Source organism: Schistocerca cancellata, chromosome 6 (assembly GCF_023864275.1).
Source record: "Schistocerca cancellata isolate TAMUIC-IGC-003103 chromosome 6, iqSchCanc2.1, whole genome shotgun sequence".
Classification (NCBI taxonomy): domain Eukaryota; kingdom Metazoa; phylum Arthropoda; class Insecta; order Orthoptera; family Acrididae; genus Schistocerca; species Schistocerca cancellata.
The window spans coordinates 484,699,803-484,727,329 of NC_064631.1; the positions used below are offsets into that span (position 1 = coordinate 484,699,803).

The 27,527-nt window shown below is 43.0% G+C and overlaps 1 protein-coding gene across 1 annotated transcript in view; it reads right to left on the minus strand.

Moving 5' to 3' along the window:
- The window catches only part of LOC126190993 (mRNA cap guanine-N7 methyltransferase), a 137,986-nt gene that overhangs the window by 75,537 nt on the left and 34,922 nt on the right, over positions 1-27,527 (minus strand). The window contains exons 4-5 of the mRNA XM_049931670.1: positions 27,276-27,459; positions 16,059-16,224 (exon numbers count right to left, since the gene is read on the minus strand). Of these exons, the coding sequence (XP_049787627.1) occupies positions 16,059-16,224; positions 27,276-27,459 (350 nt within the window). The remainder of the gene's footprint in view (positions 1-16,058; positions 16,225-27,275; positions 27,460-27,527) is intronic.

The window sequence follows — 27,527 nt, forward strand, 5'->3', positions numbered from 1 at the left end:
GATTTAGAGCCATCTGTGTCAAAAACAATGGCATCCTGAAACTCCCATAAGAGCATTTGGAACACACAACACAAGACCATTGAAGCGACGAAGCTTTCGGACCCTGTCGAAGAGATCCATCTGAATCTGGGGCTGACGAACTAACCATGGGGAGGGTGGTCAGGAAAGAACATGGGGAAGAAAAGGAGGGGAGAGAAAGTCATGGCAGAGAGAAGCAAAGCAAAGCAAAGCAAAACCAGTAGACCCAACCGAGGGTGGGCAGTGGGCGGGAGATGGCCCAAAGTTGCAAAAAGAAGAGAATAGGAGTGGTCAGCAGGGAAAGAGAGGATGGTAATGGCATAGGAAACCACATGCTGGGACCACCAAATTGAAACAAGTGATATGGTTGAACACCTGGATGAGATATTGTCATTGTGAAGGATGAGGTGTTGAAGCAATTGGTTATGGTTGTGATCAAGGCCCGTAGCTAAATTGTGGGAAGAAGAAAGGGCCAGAAGCAGCTCCTATTCAGTAACAGGTTCATTGTAGGATTCCGCCTGACAAGGGGTAAAACATAAGCAGGAAGCTTCAGCTCATTGTTTCCAGACAACAGGCAGCTGGACATGAGGCTGAAGCTGTTGCCATCGCAAAATCGGTTGCGAGGTGTTCTGCAAGAACTGATGGATCTGTACGAGGGCCACCTGAAAAGGCAAGTCCTGGAATGGAAGACTGCTGCTGACCACCTTGGAGGATGCGGAGTGTACCCCACACCCATGACAATGGGGACACAAGAACCTAGAGAGGAGACAAAGCATTCCAACACATCCGTTTGCTCTGTTTGATTAAGTAGTGGGCTTTGGCACCAAGACGTTTAAAGGTAACAAGACAGGCAGCAGGTAGGTGCTGCTTAAAATGTTGCAGAGTGCGAAGACAATCACAGATAACAGCAACTGCCCGTGCTCCAGCATGGAAATTGCTGACAGCGAGTGGTACCTGTCAAGCGGGGAACAGCAACGCCAGCAGTGTGAATTACCTAATCAGACAGATCACAAATGACTTGAATACAACTTGACAAAGAAGGTGGAAAAACAACCTGGAAGGTATATAGAGGCCAATCAGCATGATGGTAAGCCCAGTGAGATAACCTTGTCATCAGGAGGAGGGAAGGGAATGAGATCATCAATGGTGTTGTTGATTAGTGTTTTAGGGCGCACAACAACGAGGTTATCAGTGCCCATTCCCAAAAGAAATGTTGACGAGATCATCAATGGGACATGGTCACTATCATAAAGGTCATCGTGTGGCGACCAGTGTATGGAAGGAAGAAGGGGACAGAAAGAAAGCAAAAAGATCAATGGCAGAGAAAGTGTCATATGCGACACTAAAATGAGTAGGAGAACCATCATTAATAAGGCACAGATCATGGTCCACACGAAATTGGTCAATGAACAGCTCCCAACTGGATGAAAAAGCATTGCCCCACCAAGGGTGATGGGCATTAAAATCCTGAAGGAGGAGGGAGGGTGGGGGGCAGTTGCTGTAAGAGGGCAGTTAGGGCAGCAGATGTAGGTGGCCTGTCAGGAGGGAGATATAGCAAACTGTGACTGCAGAGTCGAAGTGGACACAGACGGCAACTGCTTTCAATGAGGAACAAGATTCGATCCATGTACTAACAATATCCAAACAGACCAACGTGCAGACAATACCAGAAGCCCTCAAAGGACTGGCCAGGTTCCGACAGCAAGCACAGAATCAACAAAGAGTTGATGAGTGAGTGTCAGTAAAATATTTCTGGAGAACAACAAAAGCAGCCAAGTAAAATGCAACTCTGGTAGGTGATGGCAGTATTCATTACAGTTCTACTTAACAAGCACGGAGTGGATATCCAAGTTGGAGGCAAACAAGCTGGGGCCAATCACGCTGCTGGGTCACCATCCATCACTAAAGAGAACGGGGTACTTAAATAAAAAGTCCGACTCTTGCTGCAAGAGGGGAGATAGCACCTCTGGAGGCATGGGGGTAGGGTGTAGGAGGCTGGGGGCACTTCTCCTAGGACTCATGTTTCTTCTTCTTCTTCTTCTTCTTCTTCTTCTCCTTCTCCTCCTCCTCTTTCACAGATCGAGGAGGGCAGGGTACAGAGGAAGAGCAGGCTTCCACAAGTTCTGAAACCAGAAGGTGGCCCACCTTGGGGCACACAGACAGTGTGTCCCATGGTCAAGTTGTGGTAGCAGGCTTCCGGCCAGAGAGACGCCGAGAGGAGGAGCCCTGGAAGGGAGCTCCATCACTGGCGGGTGCCGAAGAATGGGGGCACCGTTCAGTCAAGGAGGGGCGGCACCTGGAGGGAAGGGCATGGGAACCACAGGGGACGGGGAAAGGAGAGAGGGGTTGGGACTGGGGTAAGGAAGGGGGAGGAGGGGAAATGGATTTAACAGAGGCAAAAGCAGAAGTCACTGACACAGGATGAAGTCAGTCAAATTTCTGACGATCCCCAGTGTGAGACAAACAATTCAGGGCCTTATACTCTTGTATCTTCTTTTCTTTCTTATAAGCTGGGAAATCTGGTGAGCACGCAGAGTGATGGTAGTGACAATTAACAATCACAGATGGCAGAACACAGGGCCTCTCCTCATGGAGAGGGTGTCCACAGTCACCACAGAGGGTCTGCCATACAGTGAAAAGATGTACCCAAAACGTAAGTTCTGCAAGCACCTCATGGATGGTGGAATGTACGGCTTCATGTCACATTGATAACAAATAACCTTAACCACCTCTGGGAGGGTATCTGCCTCAAATGCCAGAATAAAGGCGCCGGTATCAGTGTGATTGGCACACGTCAAACAAAATATATCCCCCATCATTCCAGATTGGCCCAGAGAGTTCCTCATCAGTTTGAAGGATGAGGTCTCTATGAAAAATGACTACCAGGACCATAATCTGACACTGGTGAGATGCAATGGATGCTGGGATGTTGTCAAGATGATCACATGCATGAAGATCTGCAGACTGGGGGACAGAAGTAGTTTTGTAATCAGTAGGGAACCCGACCACATCTCACTGAGAAATTCCACTTCGCTAAACTTATGTTTGATATATTCCACTGAAAATAATGGCTTTGTGACAGTGAATGTGTCCCTGTCCATCCTAGTCCAGACCTGGTAGTGCAGAAAGTGTTGCGCCACAAGCCAGTGAGCCTAACCTTCCTCCCAGGAAGTAGCAGAGAAAGGAAGGCTGCAGCATCATAAGAAGTAGCATTCAGTGATCTGTTACCACTCAAAGAGATGGCCATAGAATAACAGCCAGAGATTTGGACCTTGATAGGTTTTATAGCCCCCCCCCCCCCCCCCCCCCCCCCCCATGAACCATAGACCTTGCCATTGGTGGGGAGGCTTGCGTGCCTCAGCGATACAGATGGCCGTACCATAGGTGCAACCACAACGGAGGGGTATCTGTTGAGAGGCCAGACAAACGTGTGGCTCCTGAAGAGGGGCAGCAGCCTTTTCAGTAATTGCAGGGGAAACAGTCTGGATGATTGACTGATCTGGCCTTGTAACACTAACCAAAACGACCTTGCTGTGCTCATACTGCAAACGGCTGAAAGCAAGGGGAAACTACAGCCATAATTTTCCTGAGGGCATGCAGCTTTACTGTATGGTTAAATGATAATGGTGTCCTCTTGGGTAAAATATTCCGGAGGTAAAATAGTCCCCCATTCGGATCTCCGGGCGGGGACTACTCAAGAGAACGTCGTTATAAGGAGAAAGAAAAACTGGCATTCTACGGATCGGAGCGTGGAATGTCAGATCCCTTAATCGGGCAGGTAGGTTAGAAAATTTAAAAAGGGAAATGGATAGGTTAAAGTTAGATATAGTGGGAATTAGCGAAGTTTGGGGGCAGGAGGAACAAGACATTTGGTCAGGTGAATACAGGGTTATAAATACAAAATCAAATAGGGGTAAAGCAGGAGAAGGTTTAATAATCAATAAAAAAATAGGAGTGTGGGTAAGCTACTACAAACTGCATAGTGAATGCCTTATTGTGGCCAAGACAGACACGAAGCCCACACCTACTACAGTAGTACAAGTTTATATGCCAACTAGCTCTGCAGATGACGAAGAAATTGAAGAAATGTATGATGAGATAAAAGAAATTATTCAGATAGTGAAGGGAGATGAAAATTCAATAGTAATGGGTGACTGGAATTCGATAGTAGGAAAAGGAAGAGAAGGAAATGTAGTAGTTGAATGTGGATTGGGGGTAAAAAATGAAAGAGGAAGCCACTTGGTAGAATTTTGCACAGAGCATAAATTAATCATAGCTAACACTTGGTTCAAGAATCATAAAAGAAGATTGTATACATGGAAGAACCCTGGAGATACTGACAGGTTTCAGATAGATTATATAATGGTAAGACAGAGATTTAGAAACCAGGTTTTAAATTGTAAGACATTTCCAGGGGCAGATGTGGACTCTGACCACAATCTATTGGTTATGAACTGTAGGTTAAAACTGAAGAAACTGCAAAAAGGTGGGAATTTGAGAAGATGGGACCTGGATAAACTGAATCAACCAGAGGTTGTACAGAGTTTCAGGGAGAGCATAAGGGAACAATTGACAAGAATGGGGGAAAGAAATACCGTAGAAGAAGAATGGGTAGCTCTGATGGACGAAGTAGTGAAGGCAGCAGAGGATCAAGTAGGTAAAAAGACGAGGGCTAGTAGAAATCCTTGGGTAACAGAAGAAATATTGAATTTTATTGATGAAAGGAGAAAATATAAAAATGCAGTAAATGAAGCAGGCAAAAAGGAATACAAACGTCTCAAAAATGAGATTGACAGGAAGTGCAAAATGGCTAAAGGACAAATGTAAGGATGTAGAGGCGCATATCACTAGGGGTAACATAGATACTGCCTACAGGAAAATTAAAGAGACCTTTGGAGAAAAGAGAACCACTTGTATGAATATCAAGAGCTCAGATGGAAACCCAGTTTTAAACAAAGTAGGGAAAGCAGAAAGGTGGAAGGAGTATATAGAGGGTCTATACAAGGGCAATGTACTTGAGGGCAATATTATGGTAATGGAAGAGGATGTAGATGAAGATGAATTGGGAGATATGATACAGTGCTACGAGTTTGACAGAGCAGTGAAGGACCTGAGTCGAAACAAGGCCCCGTGAGTAGACAACATTCCATTAGAACTACTGACAGCCTTGGGAGAACCAGTCCTGACAAAACACTACCATCTGGTGAGCAAAATGTACGAGACAGGCGTAATACCCTCAGACTTCAAGAAGAATATAATAATTCCAATCCCAAAGAAAGTAGGTGTCGACAGATGTGAAAATTACCGAACTATCAGTTTAATAAGTCACAGCTGCAAAATACTAACACGAATTCTTTACAGACGAATGGAAAAACTGGTAGAAGCTGACCTCTGGGAAGATCAGGTTGGATTCCGTAGAAATGTTGTAACATGTGAGGCAATACTGACCCTATGACTTATCTTAGAAGCTAGATTAAGAAAAGGCAAACCTACGTTTCTAGCAATTGTAGACTTAGAGAACGCCTTTGACAATGTTGACTGGAATACTCTTTTCAAATTCTGAAGGTGGCAGGGGTAAAATACAGGGAGCGAAAGGCTATTTACAATTTGTGCAGAAACCAGATGGCAGTTATAAGAGTTGAGGGACATGAAAGGGAAGTAGTGGTTGGAAAGAGAGTGAGACAGGGTTGTAGCCTTTCCCCAATGTTATTGAATCTGTATATTGAGCAAGCAGTAAAGGAAACAAAAGAAAAATTCGGAATACGTATTAAAATCCATGGAGAAGAAATAAAAACTTTGAGGTTCCGCGATGACATTGTAATTCTGTCAGAGACAGCAAAGGACTTGGAAGAGCAGTTGAATGGAATGGATAGTGTCTTGAAAGGAGGATATAAGATGAACATCAACAAACGCAAAACGAGGATAATGGAATGTAGTCGAATTAAGTCGGGTGATGCTGTGGAAATTAGATTAGGAAATGAGACAATTAAAGTAGTAAAGGAGTTTTGCTATTTGGGGAGCAAAATAACTGATGATGGTCGAAGTAGAGAGGATATAAAATGTAGACTGGCAATGGCAAGGAAAGCGTTTCTCAAGAAGAGGAATTTGTTAACATCGAGTATAGATTTAAGTGTCAGGAAGTCGCTTCTGAAAGTATTTGTATGGAGTGTGGCCATGTATGGAAGTGAAACATGGACGGTAAATAGTTTGGACAAGAAGAGAATAGAAGCTTTCGAAATGTGGTGCTACAGAAGAATGCTGAAGATTAGATGGGTAGATCACATAACTAATGAAGAGGTATTAAACAGAATCGGGGAGAAGAGGAGTTTGTGGCACAACTTGGCAAGAAGAAGGGACCGGTTGGTAGGACATGTTCTGAGGCATCAAGGGATCGCCAATTTAGTATTGGAGGGCAGCGTGGAGGGTAAAAATCGTAGAGGGAGACCAAGAGATGAATACACCAAGCCAATTCAAAAGGATGTAGGTTGCAGTAGGTACTGGGAGATGATGAAGCTTGCACAGGATAGAGTAGCATGGAGAGCTGCATCAAACCAGTCTCAGGCCTGAAGACAACAACAAACCTAAGGAATACAGGAAATCAGGTGGATAGCCAGGTCGACGCAAGTAAGAACACAAAGAGAGGGGAAGAAGGAGGCAACGGGGAAGGAGAGATGATGGGGAGATGAGCACGGGGTAGGAAACGCAGCCTGTGAAGGAAGAATGGGTTGCAATGGCTCTGGCCTCATGGGCACGTCGCACAAACTCACGAAATACCCGTAAGCCCCCCCCCCCCCCCGGGAGGGGGGGGGGGGGGGGAAGTAGTAGACAAAACTGAATACATGCATCTAAAAAATGATATTGGTAGAAAGTGCAAAATGGCTAAATAGGGATGTCTATACCATCAATACAAGCTGTAGAAGCAACCACGGCTAGAAAACAGACAGGTGCCATCTATAGGAAAAGTAGAGAGACCTTTGGAGAAAAGAAAAGCAATTGAACGATTATTTCAAGAGCTTGGATGACAAGCCAGCACTAACAAATCAAGGGAAAGCAGAGATGTGGGAGTAATATATAGAAGGGCTATACAAGAGAAATGAACTTCAGGACAATATGTTTGAAAAGGAATAGGCAGCAGACAACAAAATGGAAGTTGTGATAGTAAAAAAAAATTTTACAAATCAATGAAAGATCTAAGCTGAAATTAGGCACCTGGAATACCCAACATACCCTTGGAATTATTGAGATTCTCGGGAGAGCTAGTTATAATAAAACTATTATAGATTAGTAGTCCTATCACATTACTGTGATCACTGCTTACGTTTGACATCAACGTGCAATAACACCTCAAAAACAGCAAGTGACAGCACTAAAAACAATAGGGGTGTATAGGGCATATGGGTGGGTGGGGTGCAGAAAACAGTGGAGTTTTCATCGTAATGTGCAGAACGATTTGTCTCGCATCCAAAAGGGCACAATCACTGGCTTTAGTGCCAACGATGAAAGCATTTCTGAAACGGCTTAGTTTGTAAACTGTTTGTGTGCCTCCATGATTAAAGTATACCGAGCGTTGGAAAATGGTAGAATCCAAAACAGCTGTTGATGCAACTATGGTGCACCACAGGCCACAGATGAAAGAGGTGAACAACTGCTATGGAGATGTATAAGGGCAAATATAATTGCAACTATGGAATAACTGACCAGTCAGGTGACCCAAGGGACTACCAACAGTATCTCATCGACAACTGTTCAGCGAACGTTGCTGTGTATTGGTCTCCACAGAAGGCACCTGGTTCATGCAACCCTGCTGACTGCTGTTCATTGATGACGAAGGCTGGAATCTGCATGCCAATACCACACCTGCACATCCAATGAGTGGCATCAGGTGACCTTTTCACATTAATCACGTTTTATGCTCCATCCAATAGACGGCTGGTCGTGTGTAAGGCCCTGCAACACAAACTTAGGAATGGTCCACGGCAGAGAAAGGAGGGTTATAGCCTGGGGAATGTTTTCGTGGAATTCCCTGGGTGATATCGTCATCTGTAAGGCACAAAGGATCGACTCACGTATGCATCTATCCTTGGGGACTATGTCTACCCTTACATGAAGTTTATGTTTTCCTCAGCAAAACGGCATCTACAAGCAGGAGAATGCAACACGTCACACAGCTCACAGTGTCCTTGCAATGTCTGAAGAGCAACAGGATGAGTTTCCTCCTATGGCCACCAAACACCCAGATTTAAAACCAACTGAGAATCTATATGACTACCTCCATCAGACTGTTCATGCCTCAACCAAGAAACTTAGCACAGTTGGCATGGTTCTACATCTCTTGAATACCTTCCAGAACCTCACTGACACTCTTCCTGCATGTTCGTGCTGCAAAAGGTGGTTATTCAGGCTTCTGACAGGTGCTCACATTAATGTGACTGGACTGTCATCAATTATTTACGGAAAAATGGAGAAACTACCAGAAGGCCAAGCTCAGGGTAATCACTTTGGGTCCAGGAGGAATGGAGGAACAAGTAAGGCAATACTGACCCTCTGAATTATCCCAGAAGATGGGCTGAAAAAGGGCAAGCCTATATTTCTGACATTTGTAGGAGGCTTTTGAGAATGCCGATGAATGCACTGTTTGAAATTCTGAAGGTAGCAGGGACAAAATACAGAGTGCAAAATGTTATCTACAACTTGCACAATTAAGCAAGCATGGAAGGGAACCATGAAGAAAATAGGGAAGGTAATTTAAGTTCAGGGAGAAGAAATAAAAATGTTAGCGTCTGACAATGACATAATTCTCTCACAGACGCAAAGGACTAGGAAAAGCAGTTGAATGGAATGGACAGTGTTTTGAAAATAAATAATAAGACGAATATCAACAAAAGTAAAATAAGCGTAATGGAATGTAGTCAGATTAAATCTGGCGATGTTGAGGGAGCATAGATTAGTAAATAAGACACTAGAAGTAGTAGATGAGATTTGTTTTTTTGGGCAGCAAGTGACAATGATTGAAATAAACAGTAATAAAATGCATACTTGCAACATCTAAGTAGGTGTTTCTGGAGAGAGAGAGAGAGAGAGAGAGAGAGAGAGAGAGAGAGAGAGAGAGAGAGAGAGGGGAGGGGGAGGGGGAGGGGGAGGGGGAGAGGGAGGGGGAGGGGGAGAGGGAGGGGGAGGGGGAGGGGGAGAGGGAGGGGGAGGGAGGGGGAGAGGGAGGGGGAGAGGGAGAGGGAGAGGGAGAGGGAGAGGGAGAGGGAGAGGGAGAGGGAGAGGGAGAGGGAGAGGGAGAGGGAGAGGGAGAGGGAGAGGGAGAGGGAGAGGGAGAGGGAGAGGGAGAGGGAGAGGGAGAGGGAGAGGGAGAGGGAGAGGGAGAGGGAGAGGGAGAGGGAGAGGGAGAGGGAGAGGGAGAGGGAGAGGGAGAGGGAACTGTAAACACTGAATAATTCTTCTGGAAAAAAAATCTGTGGATGTTAAATTTAAGTGTAAGGATGTCTTCTCTGAAAGTATTGGATACAGAAGTGAACGGTGACGACAAGCAGTTAATAAAAGAAGAGAATGTAAGCTTTTGAAATGTATTTCTAAGGAGAATGTTGTAGATTAGATTGGCTGAGCAGATAACTAATAAAAAGGTACAGAATCAAAATGGGGAGGAAAGAGGTTTATTTCACAACTTGACTAGAAGACGGTTGATTGGTTGGTTGATTTGGTGGGTGGGGTTCAAACAGGAGGTCATCGGTCACATCAGATTAGGGAACAACAGCGAAGGAAGTCGGCCAAGCCGTTTCAAAGGAACCATCCTGGCACATGCCTGAAGCAATTTAGGAAAATCACGAAAAACCTAAACCAGGATGGCTGAAAGCACATATAAACTGCCATCATCCCAAATGTGAGTCCAGTGCACTTATTGCGCCACTTCACTCAGTTGATTGGTTGGTTGACTGAAGGGGATGGCAGAGTGGGGGGACAAAACAGCGAGGTCATCAGTCCCATGGTCTAAGATAGCAGAAACTGAAGGAGGAAAAACACGAACAGCACAATCCAGTCAATGCGAACTGAAAATGGGCAAATAAAGATGCAGAAGGAATGTCGAGGTGGGAGGAAGCGTAAGGAATAGAAGAGAGAGAGCTGCGAACGCAGGGGACATCCCAGAACACTGCATGCAATGTAGTGTCAGCACTGCCACCAACTCATCCTGATCACCACACCATACCATGGTCGTGACAATGGGGACAACTCCAGGGAAAGAACACACAAGATAAGAAGGAAACAAAACAGCACAAAAGACCAGAGAAAACATAGGGAAAAGGAAAACCTTGCCAGCATGGAGGCACAGCCGAACCGCTCCCAAACCAAAACCAACACTAACCAAGGGACTCAAATTCTGGAAGGAAATTCAGGTACTTAAATACAGGACAAGAATACAGATTGGATGTAACCATCCTCTAACACGTGTGGCAAGGAGAGTGCACTTAGTGCAAAGGGCTGAAAGACAAGGCTGCCCAGTAAAATATAGACCACCATAATGGGGGCCCGCAACTACAAAAGGGGAGGGGGAGTTACGGTTCATTACAGAGTAAAAAGCCATCGGTCAACTTGGCATGGCCGATAGGAAGTTGGGAGAGAATGCTAGATTCCCACTAGGACAGGTGCAAGAAAGAACGACACATGCCCAGGGGGCCTCTTAATCACCAGCCCACGACTGAGCAAAAATGAATTCAATATGAAGCCACAAATCTGTGCCTGGAAGGGTCACAAGGACCAAGATCGGCAAGTTCACTACCCGGGATACCTACATGGGCGGAGACGCAAAGGAAATCAACCGAACTAGCTGCACGGTCAAGATAAGCGAGAAGATTGTGGATGGTAGAGACTAAAGTGTCAGAAAAAACAAAGATGGAAGATGGAAACTGTGGTGGAGAGAACCGAGGCGGAGCCCAACTGGAAACCCACCCAAGAATGGGCAGCGAGCAGGTGACATCCTAAAGCTATAAACGTAATAAATAACAGAATAGGAGTGGTGAGCAGGAAATGAGTGGATAGCAATGACATAGGAAACCAGGAGCTGAGGCCACCAAACCATGGGATCCCAGTATCAACCAGAAGGCTACCGACAGGACTAGTTTGAAAGGCGCTGGTGACCAAATGGACTGGGTCCAAGAGGTGCAGAACGGAAGGGGGCAGCTGAGTCATAGGCTTGACACCCATAGTCCAGATGTTGCAGAACCAAAGCCCAATAAAGGCAGACAAGAGGAGAATAATCCGCACCCCAAGACTTATGTGCATGGAAGCCAAGGAGAGTGAGGTTACAGAAAGAGTCAGACTTCAGAAGGCAGATATGGGTCAACCAAGAAAGCTTGCTATCAAGAAGAAGACCAAGAAACAGAACTGGAGACCACTGTCAGGTGTTGGGCATCGAAGTAGAGCTCAGGGTCAGGATGAACTGTCATATGGCAACAGAAAGTATACCAAACATGATCTAATGGGAGAGAACAGCTGACAAATGTGAGAGAGCAGAAATGCACCAGATGACACCCTGGAGCTGTCCCTCCACAGAAGCTACCAAGTAGGAACAAGCCCAGGTACAAAAATCATCCACATACAGTGCAGGGGTGACCGTTGGTATGCAGGGACCATGAGACCATTAACAGTGACAGGAAAAGGACACTTAATACAGAACCCTGTGGAACACGATTCTCCTGGATCCAATGATAGCTGAGAATGGTGCCAAACTGAAATTAAACGACTGTTGGTACAGGAACTGGTGAATAAAGATTGGGAGGAGTCCCCAAAAACCCCACTTATCGAGTGTAAATAAGATGAAAGAGCACAAAGCTGCGTAGCAGGCCTTCTGAAGATTGAAGAAAACTGCAAAAAGATGGCAGCACTGAGGAAAGGTCTGCTGAACTTTGGTGTCCAACCAAAGCGTATGATTGATTGGGGGTTCTCCTTCCTGAAAGCTGCACTTAAGACGACAAAGGGTCCCGAGATTCAAAGACCCAACAGAGCCAACAAGCTACCATCCATTCAAGTAACTTGCATGGTCAAACTGATCATCTAATAACTATCGAGGTATGATGGATCCTTACCGTGCTTAAGGACAGAGACACAATACTATCTCCTATTGAGAGTGGAAAACACCTTGAAGGCAAATGTGGACAACAGTCCAGAGAAGATATTGTCATTGTGGAGGACTGAGGTGTTGAACCAATTGGTTGTAAACAGAATTGGAACCAATGACTGAATTGTTGGAAGAGAAGAGTGCCAAAAGTATTTAATAAAAGGTTCATTGTATCAATCCACCACAAATGTGGTAAAACGTAAGTGGGAAGCTTCAACCCGCAGTTTCTGGAGGAGGGAGGAGTCCAGATAGGAGGCTGACACCAGTGCCACTGCAAAATGGGTCACAAGGCATTCCGTGAGAACCAACGGACCTGTACAAAGGCCACCCAGGAGGACAAGGCAACCTTGGAGGGTGAGGAGCATAGCCCACACCTGTGACAGAGGGAAGATAAACGTGGGAGGAGACAAAGCATTCCCAACTCACCCGCTTGCTCTGTGTTATAAGTGTCAGGTTTTGGTAGGAAGGTGTTTAAAGGCAATAAGACTGGTGGAGAATAAATGCTGTTTAAAGCATTGCAAAGCTCAATGGTGATCGTGAATGACAATGCTGTGCTCCTCCACCGGACCATCTGGCAGTGAAAGGGGCCCATCCAAAGCGATATGGCAATGCTGGTAGCGCGAATGATCATATCAGGGACATCTTTGATACAACCTTATAAAAGGAGGGATAAACATGACCTGGACAGTATACACATGCCAATCAGGACGATGGAAAGCCCAGCAGGGCAAACTGGCCACTGAAAGGCGGGAAGGGAACAAGAGTGTCAACGGGAAGTGGTCCGTATCACAGAGGTAATCACGCATGGACTAGCGTAATGAAGGAAGAAGGGAAGGAGAAGGGAGTGAAAGATCAATGGCAGATAAAGTGCAATAAGCACTACTAAACTGGGTAGTAGGTGAAACTATTGTTAAGAAGGCACAGGTTGTGATCTGCAAGAAACTGGTCTATGAGGAGACTCCGACTAGAGGAAAAATCACTGCCCCACAAAGGGTAATGAGCATTAAAATCCACAATGAGGAGGAAGGGAGGGAGGGAGGGCAGTTAGGACAGCGGATGAAGGTGGCCTGTAAGGAGGGGGAGACATCACTGCAGAGTCCAGGTGGATTCAGACAGCAACTGCTTCCATTATGGTACAAAGCGGGGATCCACATACTAACAACGTCCATATGGACCAACTTGCAAACACGATCGACTTACCTGATTTCAAAAGAATGCGCAGAATCCATGAAGGGTGGTGAGTGAGCATCAGTAAAATGAGATTCCTGGAGAGTAACAAAAGCTGCAGAGTGGAACGAAATAAGGGATTGCAATTCCGGAAGGTGATGGTAGTATCCAGTATAAATCCTTTGAATAAGCATGGAACAGGAATCCAATTGGGAGGCAAATGGCCCAAAGCTGGTCACACCACTGGGTCACCATCCTCCACAAACAAGGACGGGGTGACACGAATAAACAAAAAATGAGAAGTCCAACTCAGGTTGCGAGGGGGCAGTCAGCACTCTCGGGAGGCACCTGAGGGGACTTGTTCTGGGACCTATGTTTCTTCTTATTCTCTTTTGCAGGTCAAGGAAAGCAGGGCAGACAGCAAGCAGACTCCAGTGAGATCTGGAACTGAGAGTTAGCGGGTGACCTTGGAGCGCACAAGCTGAGGGTTGCGCAGCTGACATTTGCCAGTAAGTCTCCAGTCCGGGCAGATGCTGGAGTCCCAATCAACAGCAGATGCTGAAGAAGGGGCACACTTCTCCAGCTGGGGTGGGGGAGCGACACCTGAGGGAGATGGGAGGAGGAGAGGAAATGGGGTGAGACTGGGATAAGAAGGAAGGAGGAGGGGCAAGAGATGCAACAGAGGCAAAATTAGCTGTCATACACACATGGTGACAATGTTCGTATTTCTGATGAGCATTAGTGTAAGATCAAGGACTTACACTCCTGTATCTTATTTCTCTTCTTATAAAACGAGCAATCCAGGGAGTGTGGAGATTTATGGTCATGATAATTAACATGCATAGGTGGCAGAACACAGGAGCTCTCTTCCTGGTGTGGGCATCCACATTCACCACACAGAGGTCTGCAAACACTGTAAGCATCTGATAAACCACAACCTTGACCTTCTCCAGTATGGTAACCACCTCAAATGCCAAAGGCACAGGCATCATTGCAAGTGGCCTTACGGCCTTTCTGAACAAAATTAATGCCCTGCCGTTCCAGATTAGTCTGAAGTTCCTTATCAGTTTGAAGGATGCTTTCCCTTTGATAAATGACACCCTGAACAATATTCAAAGACTGGAGAGAAGTAACTGACATTGGGTTGTGACCAAGATGGTCATGGGCACAAAGGGCCACAGAAGTAGTTCTGACCCACAGCAAAGTTAACCGTATCTCACTCAGAGAGCATACTTCGCAAAACTTGTCTTTGATAGCTTCCACAAAAAATAACAGCTTGATGGTGGTGAAAGTATCCCCGTCAGACCTGGTGCAGACCAGACGGCAGGGAAAGGCTTCCACCCCAAGCCGGTGAGCTTGGCCCTCCTTCTAGCAGATAGTGAGGGAAGGGAAGGCTGCAGAGACATAAGAATGAGCATTAAAGGATCCATGAACAACTAAAGAGATGGCTGTAGAACAACAGCTAGTTTCTTTTTTGGGGGATCAATATGTTTCACAAGCAAAGTGTCCACCCCGATACCCTCCACTTCTATCAGGGGCTCTCCTCATGGGCATCAGCCAATCACAGGAAGGGCCATCTGGCATGGTGTCCATTGCAAGTAGTTCTTTTGTTCCAGGATGACAAGTAACCACTCCTAGGATTACATGGGCAGGTAGCAGCTCAGGTATCAGAAGTGGTTGTCAGGGGGCTCAACTAAAAGAGTACATAATGACCCCACTGCAAGAACTGGTTACCCTGCTGGCTATAGAATGTTAAAAGGATGATGACAAGGAAAGAATGAAAGATATGGTAAGGCCACACGCCAATGACTAAGTAAGGTGTACTTCCCCAGTTGACTTGCACTGTGGTGACAAAATTTAAAAGGGGAGCTAAAACCCAAGAGGGGAAGAAACGTGGGCAGAGGGAAGGAGTGAGGACAGGGAGGGAGGGAGGGAGGGAGGGAGGGAGGGAGGGAGGGAGGGAGGGAGGGAGGGAGGGTCATGGGTAAGGGAACACAGCCCAAGAAGGAAGCAAAGGCCACAATAGCTCAGCGCCTTATGTGCGCCATGCACCAACTTATGAAAGAGCCACAAGTCCCCTGAGGGTGGGGAAAAGGGGGGTGGGGTGTGGTGGTGGTGGTGGTGGTGGTGGTGGTGGTGGGGGCACTAAAAGGAGGAATCACTGATAAGGCACATTCTGCGGCTTCAAGGAACAAGGTAATTGAGATAACTATGGAGGTTAAAATTGTAGAGATAGAAAGGCTTGATTATTGTAGGCAGGTTCAAGTGTATGTAGGTTACAATAGTTACGCTGAGATAAAGAGTCTTGCATAAGATAGATTAGCATGGAAAGCTGTATCAAACGAATCTTCCGACGGAAGACGACAACGCCGACATCTACCGCCACCGCCACCAACAACAACAATGACAATAACAACAACATTGGCAGTACTGAAACTTCATTTCCTGAAGATGAGGATTGGCCCAGCATTCGTCTCCTTGTAATTTTGTAGTTTCCTCTTATGAATTTTCCTTTTGATCTTTAATATTTTCAATAATGAAAAATTTTGATAGAGGATGGAATCAATGGCATATAATATCTGAAAACAGGAAAACTTTTAAAATAAAAACAGTTTGAGATTTATCCCTGCAAGTGAACCTTTGCACATTAATATTGTGTTCCACAGTGAAGTGTATACCATACTCTTGTCATCAGTAGATCAGTCATCCCTTCCACTAGAAAAAGGGAGAGAAAATACCACCAAATAATACTTACTTGACAAATGTTGGAAAATGAACCAAAAATTCTGGACAGTCAACTACACCTTCCAGGTGAAAATTGTATTTTGTACCAAACAATGGGTATGGGGGCACACGTCCTTCAAAATCTACAAAATATATTTCATTACCAAAAGACGTCTTTCCCGATTTCTGTAGACGGTACACCTGAAAATAAATTTGATCAGATATATAAAACTATTCCTCTGAAGCAACATACAAGTAAATGTAAGTTACACAACATAAGAAGAATGCTGAAATCAAGTACTGCAAAAACATCTCTCAGCACATTCAATACAGTCACGAGACCCTGAAATATTTAATGGCAGAATTATTCCTACTTTTTTTATTCTAAAACATCCCTTAGCGTGTGTGTGCGCGCGCGCGCATGCGCCCCCATGTGAGAGAGAGAGAGACGAGGAACGGGTGGGGGTGGGATGAAAATGTGTGCTCACTTATTTCAAGTTCTTAATATGACTACATGTCCAAAGCCTTACTTATGCACCTACATCCTATGTAAATGGTGTTGAGCAAATCCCTAATATATATTCTTCACATCAAAGTGAACAAATAAAATGTGATTTTGCATAAGCTGAAAGGCACAGATTTCATGCAATATGGAACCCTCTGCAGGAAATTCCCATCAATTTCATCGAGTATGCCAATACCGTTAGCAATGGTGAGTGAAAAATAATATTTCTGTTCAACTGGAGCAATGAATATACAGAACTGTGAGGATGTGTTACCCCAAGAATTACCAGTTTATCATACTGTGATTTTGTCTTATTATAATAACTGAAGCCAGGGTGTATGCAGAGAAACAACATACAATACAGGACTTAAATGATGCAATTTGTCAAGGACTTGTGTCCAAACTGATGGATAGCACCCTCTGGATACTGTCTTCAATACACAACTTTGAGTATTCCCGAGTTCAATTGTATTGGCATACCTTGTTTTCTGTGTATGTAGTATACTAAGTAAACTAAGTTGTGCATATTTCAAAACTGTGTGTTTTGTATGTCACACTCCGTATCTTTCTGAATGAATAGTGTTCCCCAAAACTCAACCATGGCTACCCAATGTTACTTCCTGTTACTCACCCAAACTGAACAGCACCAGCTCATATCCCAAAGACTTACTTCTTGTCATATTACTGATATCCCTGCAATCTTTTTGCTGCCATTTTCAAAGAAAGTGTTGTTCTCCCATCAACAATTCAAGCTTTGTAACTGAAATTTTTATTTAGTTGTATTCATGTCATTCATTAACTTTTAGAGTCACAGATATTGATGAAAGCACTTACATCTTTCTAGCCTGAGCAGTGTGAGGTAAACATTTATAAATCAATGTATTCATAGAAGCTTTATTTAAAAATACTTATGCAATTCAATTTCTTTTTTGTGTTGTATGGAGTTTACAAGATCATGACAAAGTGGCATCATACATCTCTACTGATGCAAAATTTTGCAGTGTCAGTGTTGGTTGCTGCAACGTTTTAGCCAACTGCTAGTGATAGGCCCTGTTAAGTGCCTCATTGCACTAAATGATATTAATAAATAATATAAATAATAATAATAAATGAAATATAGAAACATACAATCACACCACATAATTAATGATATGCACATGGGCAGTTTATTCTTGAATATGATTGAAGACAGGCACAATCTGTTCATAATTATATTATTTATATTGTATATAGTCAAAGTAAAGTCTATTAATGTATCAAGCATTCAACAAAAAGTGAAACAAGAACATTTACTGGACAAAAAATGTCAGGCAATTAAGTGCATTAAATAACTTCCACCACTGAACTTGAAATTACTGGATTGACATTTAAGTGAAAAATATTTAATGTACTGAACAGAAATACTATTCAATGATATGGACTACTTTCAAGTATATTATTAATGAATGAAAGCCATCTCTGCCTTTACAACAACAAATGTCATCGATATGTTAATAATTAATCTTGAAACAGAATCCTGTTTTCTACTCAGAATTGTTAAAAGAACCTTCAATTACTGACAAAAATACTTTAAAACTAAAAGAAAGATGCTAATATGAAAAAGAAAGAAATTAAGATTTGTTGTGTTTCATTGAGCCTCTGGACTGATGCAGCTAACTAGCAAATGCAAAAACCACAAGAAAACCAGTGAAACCTATTGACTTCCCATTTATTCAATGAACAGATACACTTACACAAAACTTATTAAGTTTCTTGGATAACTGAATAAGACAGTTGTATGCTGAGAGCATACTGTTAGACTATGTAGTGTATCATACTGCCTAAACAGATGCTTGAAGTCCCTTCAGAAAGTTGTGGCACCCAGGACTAGACCAGTTTTAGGCCGCTTAACGGGCGTCTCATTGCCTAACTTATATGGATCACAGGCTAGCCCGTCCGGCTCATGAGACTCTGCAGCAAAACACGACTTGTAAAGCTAATCAGACCGTGCTGACGAGCCTCGGCGGTCCTCATTTTGCTCGGTGAGGCTGCCCACCAGACCAGCCTGTTGCCTCTGCTGCATTATGTTCTGCATCTACCGTATTTACTCGAATCTAAGCCGCACTTTTTTTCCGGTTTTCGTAATCCAAAAAACCGCCTGCGGCTTAGAATCGAGTGCAAAGCAAGCGGAAGTTATGAAAAATGTTGGTACATGCCGCCACAACTAACTTCTGCCGTCGAATATATGTAGCGCTACGCAGGCATGCTCTCTGTAGGCACAAAGATAAATACTGGCGCCAAAACCTCTGCGTCAGTAAATAAATTAAAAAAAAAAGTTGAAGACGAGCTTTTTTCCTCCGCCGCGAGTTTCGACCACTGCATTTTCATACATTATCCAACGAAGTAAATACAAATTCCGTATTGTTCATCTTCGAATGTAGCACAACTTCAGTGTACTACGAAGATCTGACTGGCAAGACTGTTTGGGATGTTTGTCAATATGGCCAACTCTACGTTCTGAATTTTTTCCTATGTGTAAGAAGAGATGGTTGCTAATAGGAACCTGATGAAATTTGAATCACATACAGTATTCTCTTCACCATAAGAATAATACGAATATAAACATTTTGCCATGTATTCTTTCGTGTTTGCTGCTATCTCATTTAAATCCTGTCTGCCAAATAAACTACGAAACTGGAGTGAGACAACAGCAAACGTGGAAGAATATACGTATCGTGTCATGTTTATATTCGTATTATTCTTATGCCTAATAGTGATACAGTCAGAAATGAAGCACGGCAAGTGACTAGATTTTTAAATCTAAGATGACTCTAATTTCTGTGCAGAATTTGATGTAATAAAGAAGCGGCCGCAAAGCTTTTCAAACGGAGAAAAATTTTCGCCCAACTCTCATTCAGAACATGTTCTATCATACACAGTCTATTATTTGATTCATGTTGATCATTATCAAAGAAAGCAGCAGTGTAAGTAACAACAAATAGCAGTCTCTTGCCATTGTTTCGCTAATGAGACGATTCTTCTCTCTCTTTTTTTAATTGTACGCGGCGGTAGCGCACACAAAAGCAAGCCATGCCGCAAGCCGCGACAGGAAGTAAACACGCACTATCAGAATGCGACAAACAATGCATGACACAGTGCAGTAATGCATTTTCAGCTTAAGAGTGACGCAAACACCTATAACAAAGAAAACTGCACTTATCAGATCAAAGCAAAATAAGCAATCGATTCAAACCAGACGAAGCACGTGAAAAAGGAAGGGCACCCGTATAAATACGGACGGAGCGCCTGACGCATAGCAATAGCTATGTGGTAAAGCCTAATTGCTAAGCTTACGACTCGAACCAAACTACTGTAGCTGTATCGTCATTCATTCGACCTAAATTGTGTCTCATATTACAATGGACCAACTTTGTTTCGATTTGAAGGTGCGGCCTACAACTTTTCTCTCCCCTTGAATTTCGAGTCTCAAATTTCAGGTGCGGCTTAGATTCGGGAAATTTTTTTCCCCTTTATTTCGAGTCTCATTTTTCAGGTGCGGCTTAGATTCGAGTAAATACGGTATTAGCAAAGCCCTCTGCTAATTTTCATTTATTATTTTCTCAATTACATTTTCAGGGGCAAATTAGCGGTGGTTTCAACAAAAGTTTGACCATGCATACTTCACAGTGGTGCCAGTTTATTTTTCACCTCCATCCAGTTACAAAATGCACAAAGGTGTTCAATTATTATTACTGGAAAAGTTTATGTGACAACAATGACAATTTCAGAATATCTTTCCTCTCGATCGAATCTTAATTTCCAAATAGTGTAAATCAAGCATATATCTAACAGAACTGAAGGCATTGCACTCTTGCAGTGGCTTTGCTGATAATAATACGTAATAGTATACTGACACACAGCAGAACTGGCTCTGAGCACTATGGGACTTAACATCTACGGTCATCAGTCCCCTAGAACTTAGAACTACTTAAACCTAACTAACCTACGGACAGCACACAACACCCAGCCATCACGAGGCAGAGAAAATCCCTGACCCCGCCGGGAATCGAACCCGGGCGTGGGAAGCGAGAACGCTACCGCACGACCACGAGATGCGGGCACACAGCAGAACTCAATCAATACACGCCGTCAAAGTAATATTTTTTCCCCATCAGTTATAAAAGGTAGCAAACAGATATAAGGTGCACCACAGCACAGGCAGTGGGCTGAAGTGGTGAACGTGCAAGTAGTGTGGACAGTGTAGTGTGCTGGGGAGTGGATATCTGGTATTTGTGGTGTGGCAAGCTGCACTGAGATCAAAGATGTGGCAGGCCAATCTGCAAGACACATGCTGAGTGGGCTGAAACTGGCACTGAGCACAGCTCTATCTGAAACTGTAATTATTCTTAAACACTAGTTTTAGCTACCCATCCAACTAAACTTGAGAAAACTTGTTATAACAGAACAAGGTGGTAGTTGACACATGTTCAGGCTGTACAATAAATGATAGAACCATTCCTCTATTAGGAATGCTTAAGAAGTTGAGTAAGTAGGAACATGGTGAGAGTCGTCATTAAACACACTAACACATTGGAATTAACATTTTGCAATAATTCTCCTCAGTAACTGCCTTATGCTTAATTCAAATGAAATGTCACAACAGAAGAACATTCTATAATGTATACTGCTGATGGTTAAAATTGCCAAATCATAAATGCAGCAGGCAACAAATGTCAAATTGGCGTGAAGTGTTTAAGATGCTTGTGTATGCAAATGAGAAGCATTTCAGCACAAAAGCACAAAGTGGGTAGTTGTATCATCATGTACGTTCTGTATATAAGGATACATGCACAGTGGTAATTTCATTCAAAAACTGCATTTGAATTAAGGTTTTTTGCAAGAAGAAGAAAAGTCTACCAGCAAGTGTTGTAATTCGACATCAGCAGTATCTTAGTCTACCAAGACTGCAGTTTTATCGTTCAGCGATACTGCCGATTTGTCGGCTGGGATACCACAACTGACATGTGAATAAGAAATCAATGGATTCAGGAAGACTATACTCAATAGACTCACACACTTAGTGTCAGAGAAGACAGGCATGTTGCTTGTTCAGCCATGTAGGATTCTACAGTGATGTCACATACCTTGAGTCAGTAAATGTGCTCGTTTACAGCAAGACAAGTATCCACACGGAGAGTGTGATGATGTTTGGAGTACCACAGACTGTCAACAAAATTAACTTTGTTGTGGCTTCCCTGGACATGGCAGCAGAGATAGGCACAATGACAGTGGTACGAGCAACGACAACACTAGACATAATAGTAGTACCAAGTCTCCCTTAACATCAGTTCCGGTTCTGCATGCAGCATCACAATAAACATATCCATGTGAGGAGGCTCCAAGCAGAACAAACTTTGTCAGAATGTACACTACTGGCCATTAAAATTGCTACACCACGAAGATGACATGCTACAGACGTGAAATTTAACCGACAGGAACAAGATGCTGTGATATGCAAATGATTATCTTTTCAGAGCATTCACACAAGGTTGGCGCCGGTGCTAACACCTACAATGTGCTGACATGAGGAAAGTTTCCAACCAATTTTTCATACACAAATAGCAGTTGACCGGCATTGCCTGGTGAAACGTTGTTGTCATGCGTCGTGTAAGGAGGAGAAATGCGTACCATCACGTTTCCGACTTTGATAAAGGTCGGATTGTAGCCTATCGCGATTGTGGTTTATCGTATCGCGACACTGCTGCTCGCGTTGGTCGAGATCCAATGACTGTTAGCAGAACATGGAATCGGTGGGTTCAAGAGGGTAGTATGGAACGCCATGCTGGATCCCAACGCCTTCGTATCACTAGCAGTCAAGATGACAGGCACCTTATCCGCATGGCTGTAATGGATCGTGCAGCCATGTCTCAATCCCTGAGTCAACAGATGGGGACGTTTGCAAGACAACAACCATTTGCACGAACAGTTCGATGACGTTTGCAGCAGCATGGACTATCAGCTCGGAGACCATGGCTGCGGTTACCCTTGACGCTGAATCACAGACAGGAGTGTTTGCGATGGTGTACTGAACGACAAACCTAGGTGCATGAATGGCAAAACGTAATTTTTTCAGATGAATCCAGGTTCTGTTTACAGCATCATGACTGTCGCATCTGTGTTTGGCGACAACGCGGTGAACGCACATTGGAAGAGTGTATTCATCATCGCCATACTGGCGTATCACCAGGTGTGATGGTATTGGTTGCCATTGGTTACACGTCTCAGTCACCTCTTGTTCACATTGACGGCAATTTGAACAGTGGATGTCACATTTCAGATGTGTTACAACCCGTGGCTCTACCCTTCAGTTGATCCCTGCGAAACCCTACATTTCAGCAGGACAATGCATGACCGCATGTTGCAGGTCCTGTACGAGCCTTTCTGAATACACAAAATGTTCGACTGCTGCCCTGGCCAGCACATTCTCCAGATCTCTCACCAACTAAAAAGTCTGGTCAATGGTGGGCGAGCAACTGGCTCGTCACAATACGCCAGTCACTACTCTTGATGAACTGTGGTATCGTGTTGAAGCTGCATGGGCAGCTGTACCTGTACACACCATCCAAGCTCTGTTTGACTCAATGCCCAGGCGTATCAACGCCGTTATTACGGCCAGAGATGGTTGTTCTGGGCACTGATTTCTCAGAATCTATGCACCCAAATTGCGTGAAAATGTAATCACATGTCAGTTCTAGTATAATATATTCGTCCAATGAATGCCCGTTTATCATCTGCATTCCTTCTTGGTGTAGCAATTTTAATTCTCATCACCATATGGGCTCAGCACCTAAAGTAATAGTATGCCATTTGATATACAATATGATCCACTCTGTTTCTAGTAGCCAGTAACTTCAACAGCAATCTTTATACTTCCAGTGTTTTAAGACCAGTGCCAGTTCTGTATCTTCAAAGTCTCCATGACAGTATCTTTCAATGAGATAATACAAGAAAACACATTGCCTGTGCTGTCCTGACCTATCTCAATATGGAGGGTGTTCCAACTATTGCCCTGACTGGGATGTTTTCCATATCTTTCAAACACTGAAAACATCATCCTGTGGGTTGCTGAGAGATTGGCATGCCACCGCTAACCAGCAACTATGATTGTTGAGCTGGCATGTACTAATTCCATGGGAACGTCTTTGTCGCTAAATACTTCATATACGACACGTTTCGAGTAATAGTCATCAGATACCTGTGGCAAAATTTACACATTTACCCCTCTCTTGCCTACTTTCCTACTCCCCCCCACAATCAACTAATTCAACATCTATCTCATCTACCCCATTTCCTGCCCTTAGTGCCCTCCCCTCCTCCTATGTCTGTCTATCCCAGTTCACCCTAAGATGTTAAGAAAATTTCTTATTCAAGACGTTTTCTCTTTTAGACAAGGCCTGTCTGTGGTCTCAAAAGGTTTCACCTTCGTAATTAATTTTAAATTTTATTCCAAACTGAAAGAGGCGTACATTTCTTTTCTATTATATGTGGATTATGCACACAATGTTTTCTCTTTCTATCACATGTATTTGAATAATATTTCATAGTCACATATTGCATTTTCCATTCTCCCTTCCTCTTCTCCCCCCTTCCCCTCCCGCAATATGCTCTGTGACACTGTTACATTTTACAAACATATTCATGAGATTTCAGCTTAATGATCTACTTTAAATGAGATTAATCTACTGAAAAAATAAATAAATATCATTATGTTTATTATATGAAATTTAGTGAAAACGTACCATTGAAATAACATCAATCCCCCCCTTTCCTTCTTCGTTCCCCTCCTTCCCTTCAGCCTTCTCTTCTTTCCAGTTCCTCAGCTCTCCCCCCCCCCCCCCCACACATTTGCCATCCTCTGCCTATTTTCCTACTCTCTTCCTCCCCCTCCCCCCAATCTAATTCACATCTGTTTTTCTGCCCCATACCCTGTCCTTGGTGCCCCCTCTCCCTCCTGCTATTCCAACCCATCCTCAGTCCTTCAGTCCACCCTGACACACTGGAAAATTTACTATTTTATAATAATGTTTTGTTTTTTGACATAACCCATCTGTGGTCTTAAGGGGGGTAGGACGTCAAACGGGCCGACTTGGAGCAGGAGAGGCACAACAGGACATTTTAATTTCCACTGTCTACACTTTTACAAAAAAAAAATGGTTCAAATGGCTCTGAGCACTATGGGACTTAACATCTATGGTCATCAGTCCCCTAGAACTTAGAACTACTTAAACCTAACTAACCTAAGGACACCACACAACACCCAGTCATCACGAGGCAGAGAAAATCCCTGACCCCGCCGGGAATCGAACCCGGGCGCGGGAAGCGAGAACGCTACCGCACGACCACGAGCTGCGGACATACTTTTACAAGTAAATTCATAAAACTTTGTCAGCATGACCAGGAAGGATTCAGAATTCACACTCATAGCAGCGGAAGTTCAAAAACATAACAAAATATTTTTTTTACATGTGAAATTCATAATTTTTTCACTTACTATTGGCTGCATTTGTCGCTATAGGTACACTTTTCTTCATCAGTAAGAATTGATGAATTTTGCACAGCATACAAACCATTCTTACAGGTGTCTGAAACTCTAGAATCTATTTAATTTATGAAAAAATGAATGAGCTGTTACGTTTTAAACTTTATGTTTAGAAAAAAAAATCAAATTTTGTAGTTAATTATCTCAATTTTTACCACAGTTTTTAATAGATTTGGAAAATTCTAGAGTTTCATACACTTATAAGTATGGTTTGTATGCTGTGCAAAATTCATCGAACAGTCTGTCTTACTTGTGAAGAAAAATGTACCAATAGGGACAAATGCAGCCAACAGCAAGTGAAAAAATGATGAAATTTCATACCTAAAAAAATTTTTTTGTTATGTTTTTGCACTTCCACTGCAATGAGTGTGAATCCTGAATCCTTCCTGGTCATGCTGACAAAGTTTTATGAATTTATTTGTAAAAGTATAGACAGTAGAAAATAAAATGTCCTGTGGTGCCTCTCCTGCTCCAAGTGGCCCGTTTGACGTCCTACCCCCCTTAATACATTGAAGTTTGCTTTCTCTTGACAGTGAAAAATTGTTTATGTTTAACAATACACAGATAACAAAAAAGTTTACACTCAGCATAAATGAGATAAATAGAAGTGCTACAAAGCTTTTTATTATGAAAATTGTCTCAACAACGATACAGTTTTGGCCACTAATGGAAATTATGTTTTTTGACAATTAGAAAGGAGACAAGATGCACGAATGAGGCAAAATGGCAATGCTTACTGCTTTCTAAATATCATTGTTCTGTTTATTTGTATTTGCTCCAGGGTGAATAAATGTTGTTGTCACAAAAAGAGTACAATATTTTAACCATGTTCTCAAGACAGGCAAATTCTACTCATCCTGAGGCCTGGATGACATGCCCTTCCTTTCCAACCCTCCCCAACCCATTACTCTTTCCTCCCTTAGAAACAAGCTAAATATTGTGGAAGCTGGAATAGTGGCATCTCTTTTACTTCTATAACAGTATCAGTAGTACTACACTTTTTGTTTCCCGAAGGTACTTATTGGCCAGCAATTCTTTTCATAATTTATTATTTTCCTTATTCTTTCAGTTCTGAGCACTATGCTGAATCCACCATATGACCTTTGATAAGAAATTCCATTACAAATTTTGTTTTGACCGTTGATAAATGCTACTACCCTTTATAGCTGCATAATGCTAGCAATATATTTAGACTTTTTGGCAGATGGGCGAGGTGGTGTTTTGTAGAAATTCTGCCTAGCGTGAAAACTTCACCATCTCTCAATCTTTTACGTGATGTTTCACTGACATCCAGAATGAATACGTTTTTATTAATAGCGCCTCGCCTCTCTTCAAACTACACCAACAATACCAACTATTGAATTTATAATGGAAATGACACAGAGAAACATCTGTCAGAACTTATTTGGGTTAATTGAATTGTACAACCTACAATCGAAACATAATTACCCAGAAATGTTTTTATTTATTAAAGAAAGTCATAGCAAGATCAAATAAACCGTTTACTGCGACCCATCCAATGCTTCTTACATTAGCTTTAATTTTGGTACATTCCCTCCTCCCCTCCCACACACAAAAGAACACTGTACATCATAATTAATTTTTTGTTCACTCTCATCAACGTGTTCAGTACACATAATATGCGAGCTACCTTCAACTTATCCACTTCATTAACCCTTTAACTGCTCTGGATCCATTAACGCGCATGCCATTATACCTGCCCCTGGGTGGTCTGAACGTGTTTACACGTGCCACCAGTCCCTCTACCTGATACTCTGAATGTGTCTACGCGTACTGATCGCAATCAAAAAGTGTGGCCATAAGCAACAAATGTAAGAATCCAGATGAGCTTCCCTACAACCTCTTTTCAATTTTACACAATCATCAAGAAAAGAATTGGAAACATTCCTCTTACACTTTTATTTCCTACACCCATGGTATTTAGAGAGTTATTCTTTCCATTGGAACCTCTTCAGCACCAGCTTTCTTAAATAGTTCATCTATATCCAATGATTCCACTGACCACAGTTGTTTGTCGTATTTTACTGTGTTTTTACTTAATATTGTACTATATTAAAACTATAAAATATTTTTAAGTATAATACATTTTTAATTCAAGTCCAAAACTACAACTACCTGCATACATCATTACACAAAATGTACTCACATGACTTCATATGCATCTGGTATAGTACCTATGAAGAAGCCACCTATTCTTAAACACTCTGCAGCATTGCGTATCATGCACTCTGCTTGTGGTAAACTTTCAAAGCAATAGTGGAATGCAAACTGGCAGTTTACCACGTCCAATTCAATTGATGGATCTTTGTACCGTTCTCTTAAACGTACCTAAAGTGAGAAAAAATGTCCATTACATCTTCACTTTTATGGATCTTAGCTTCTTAAGATCATCTTCA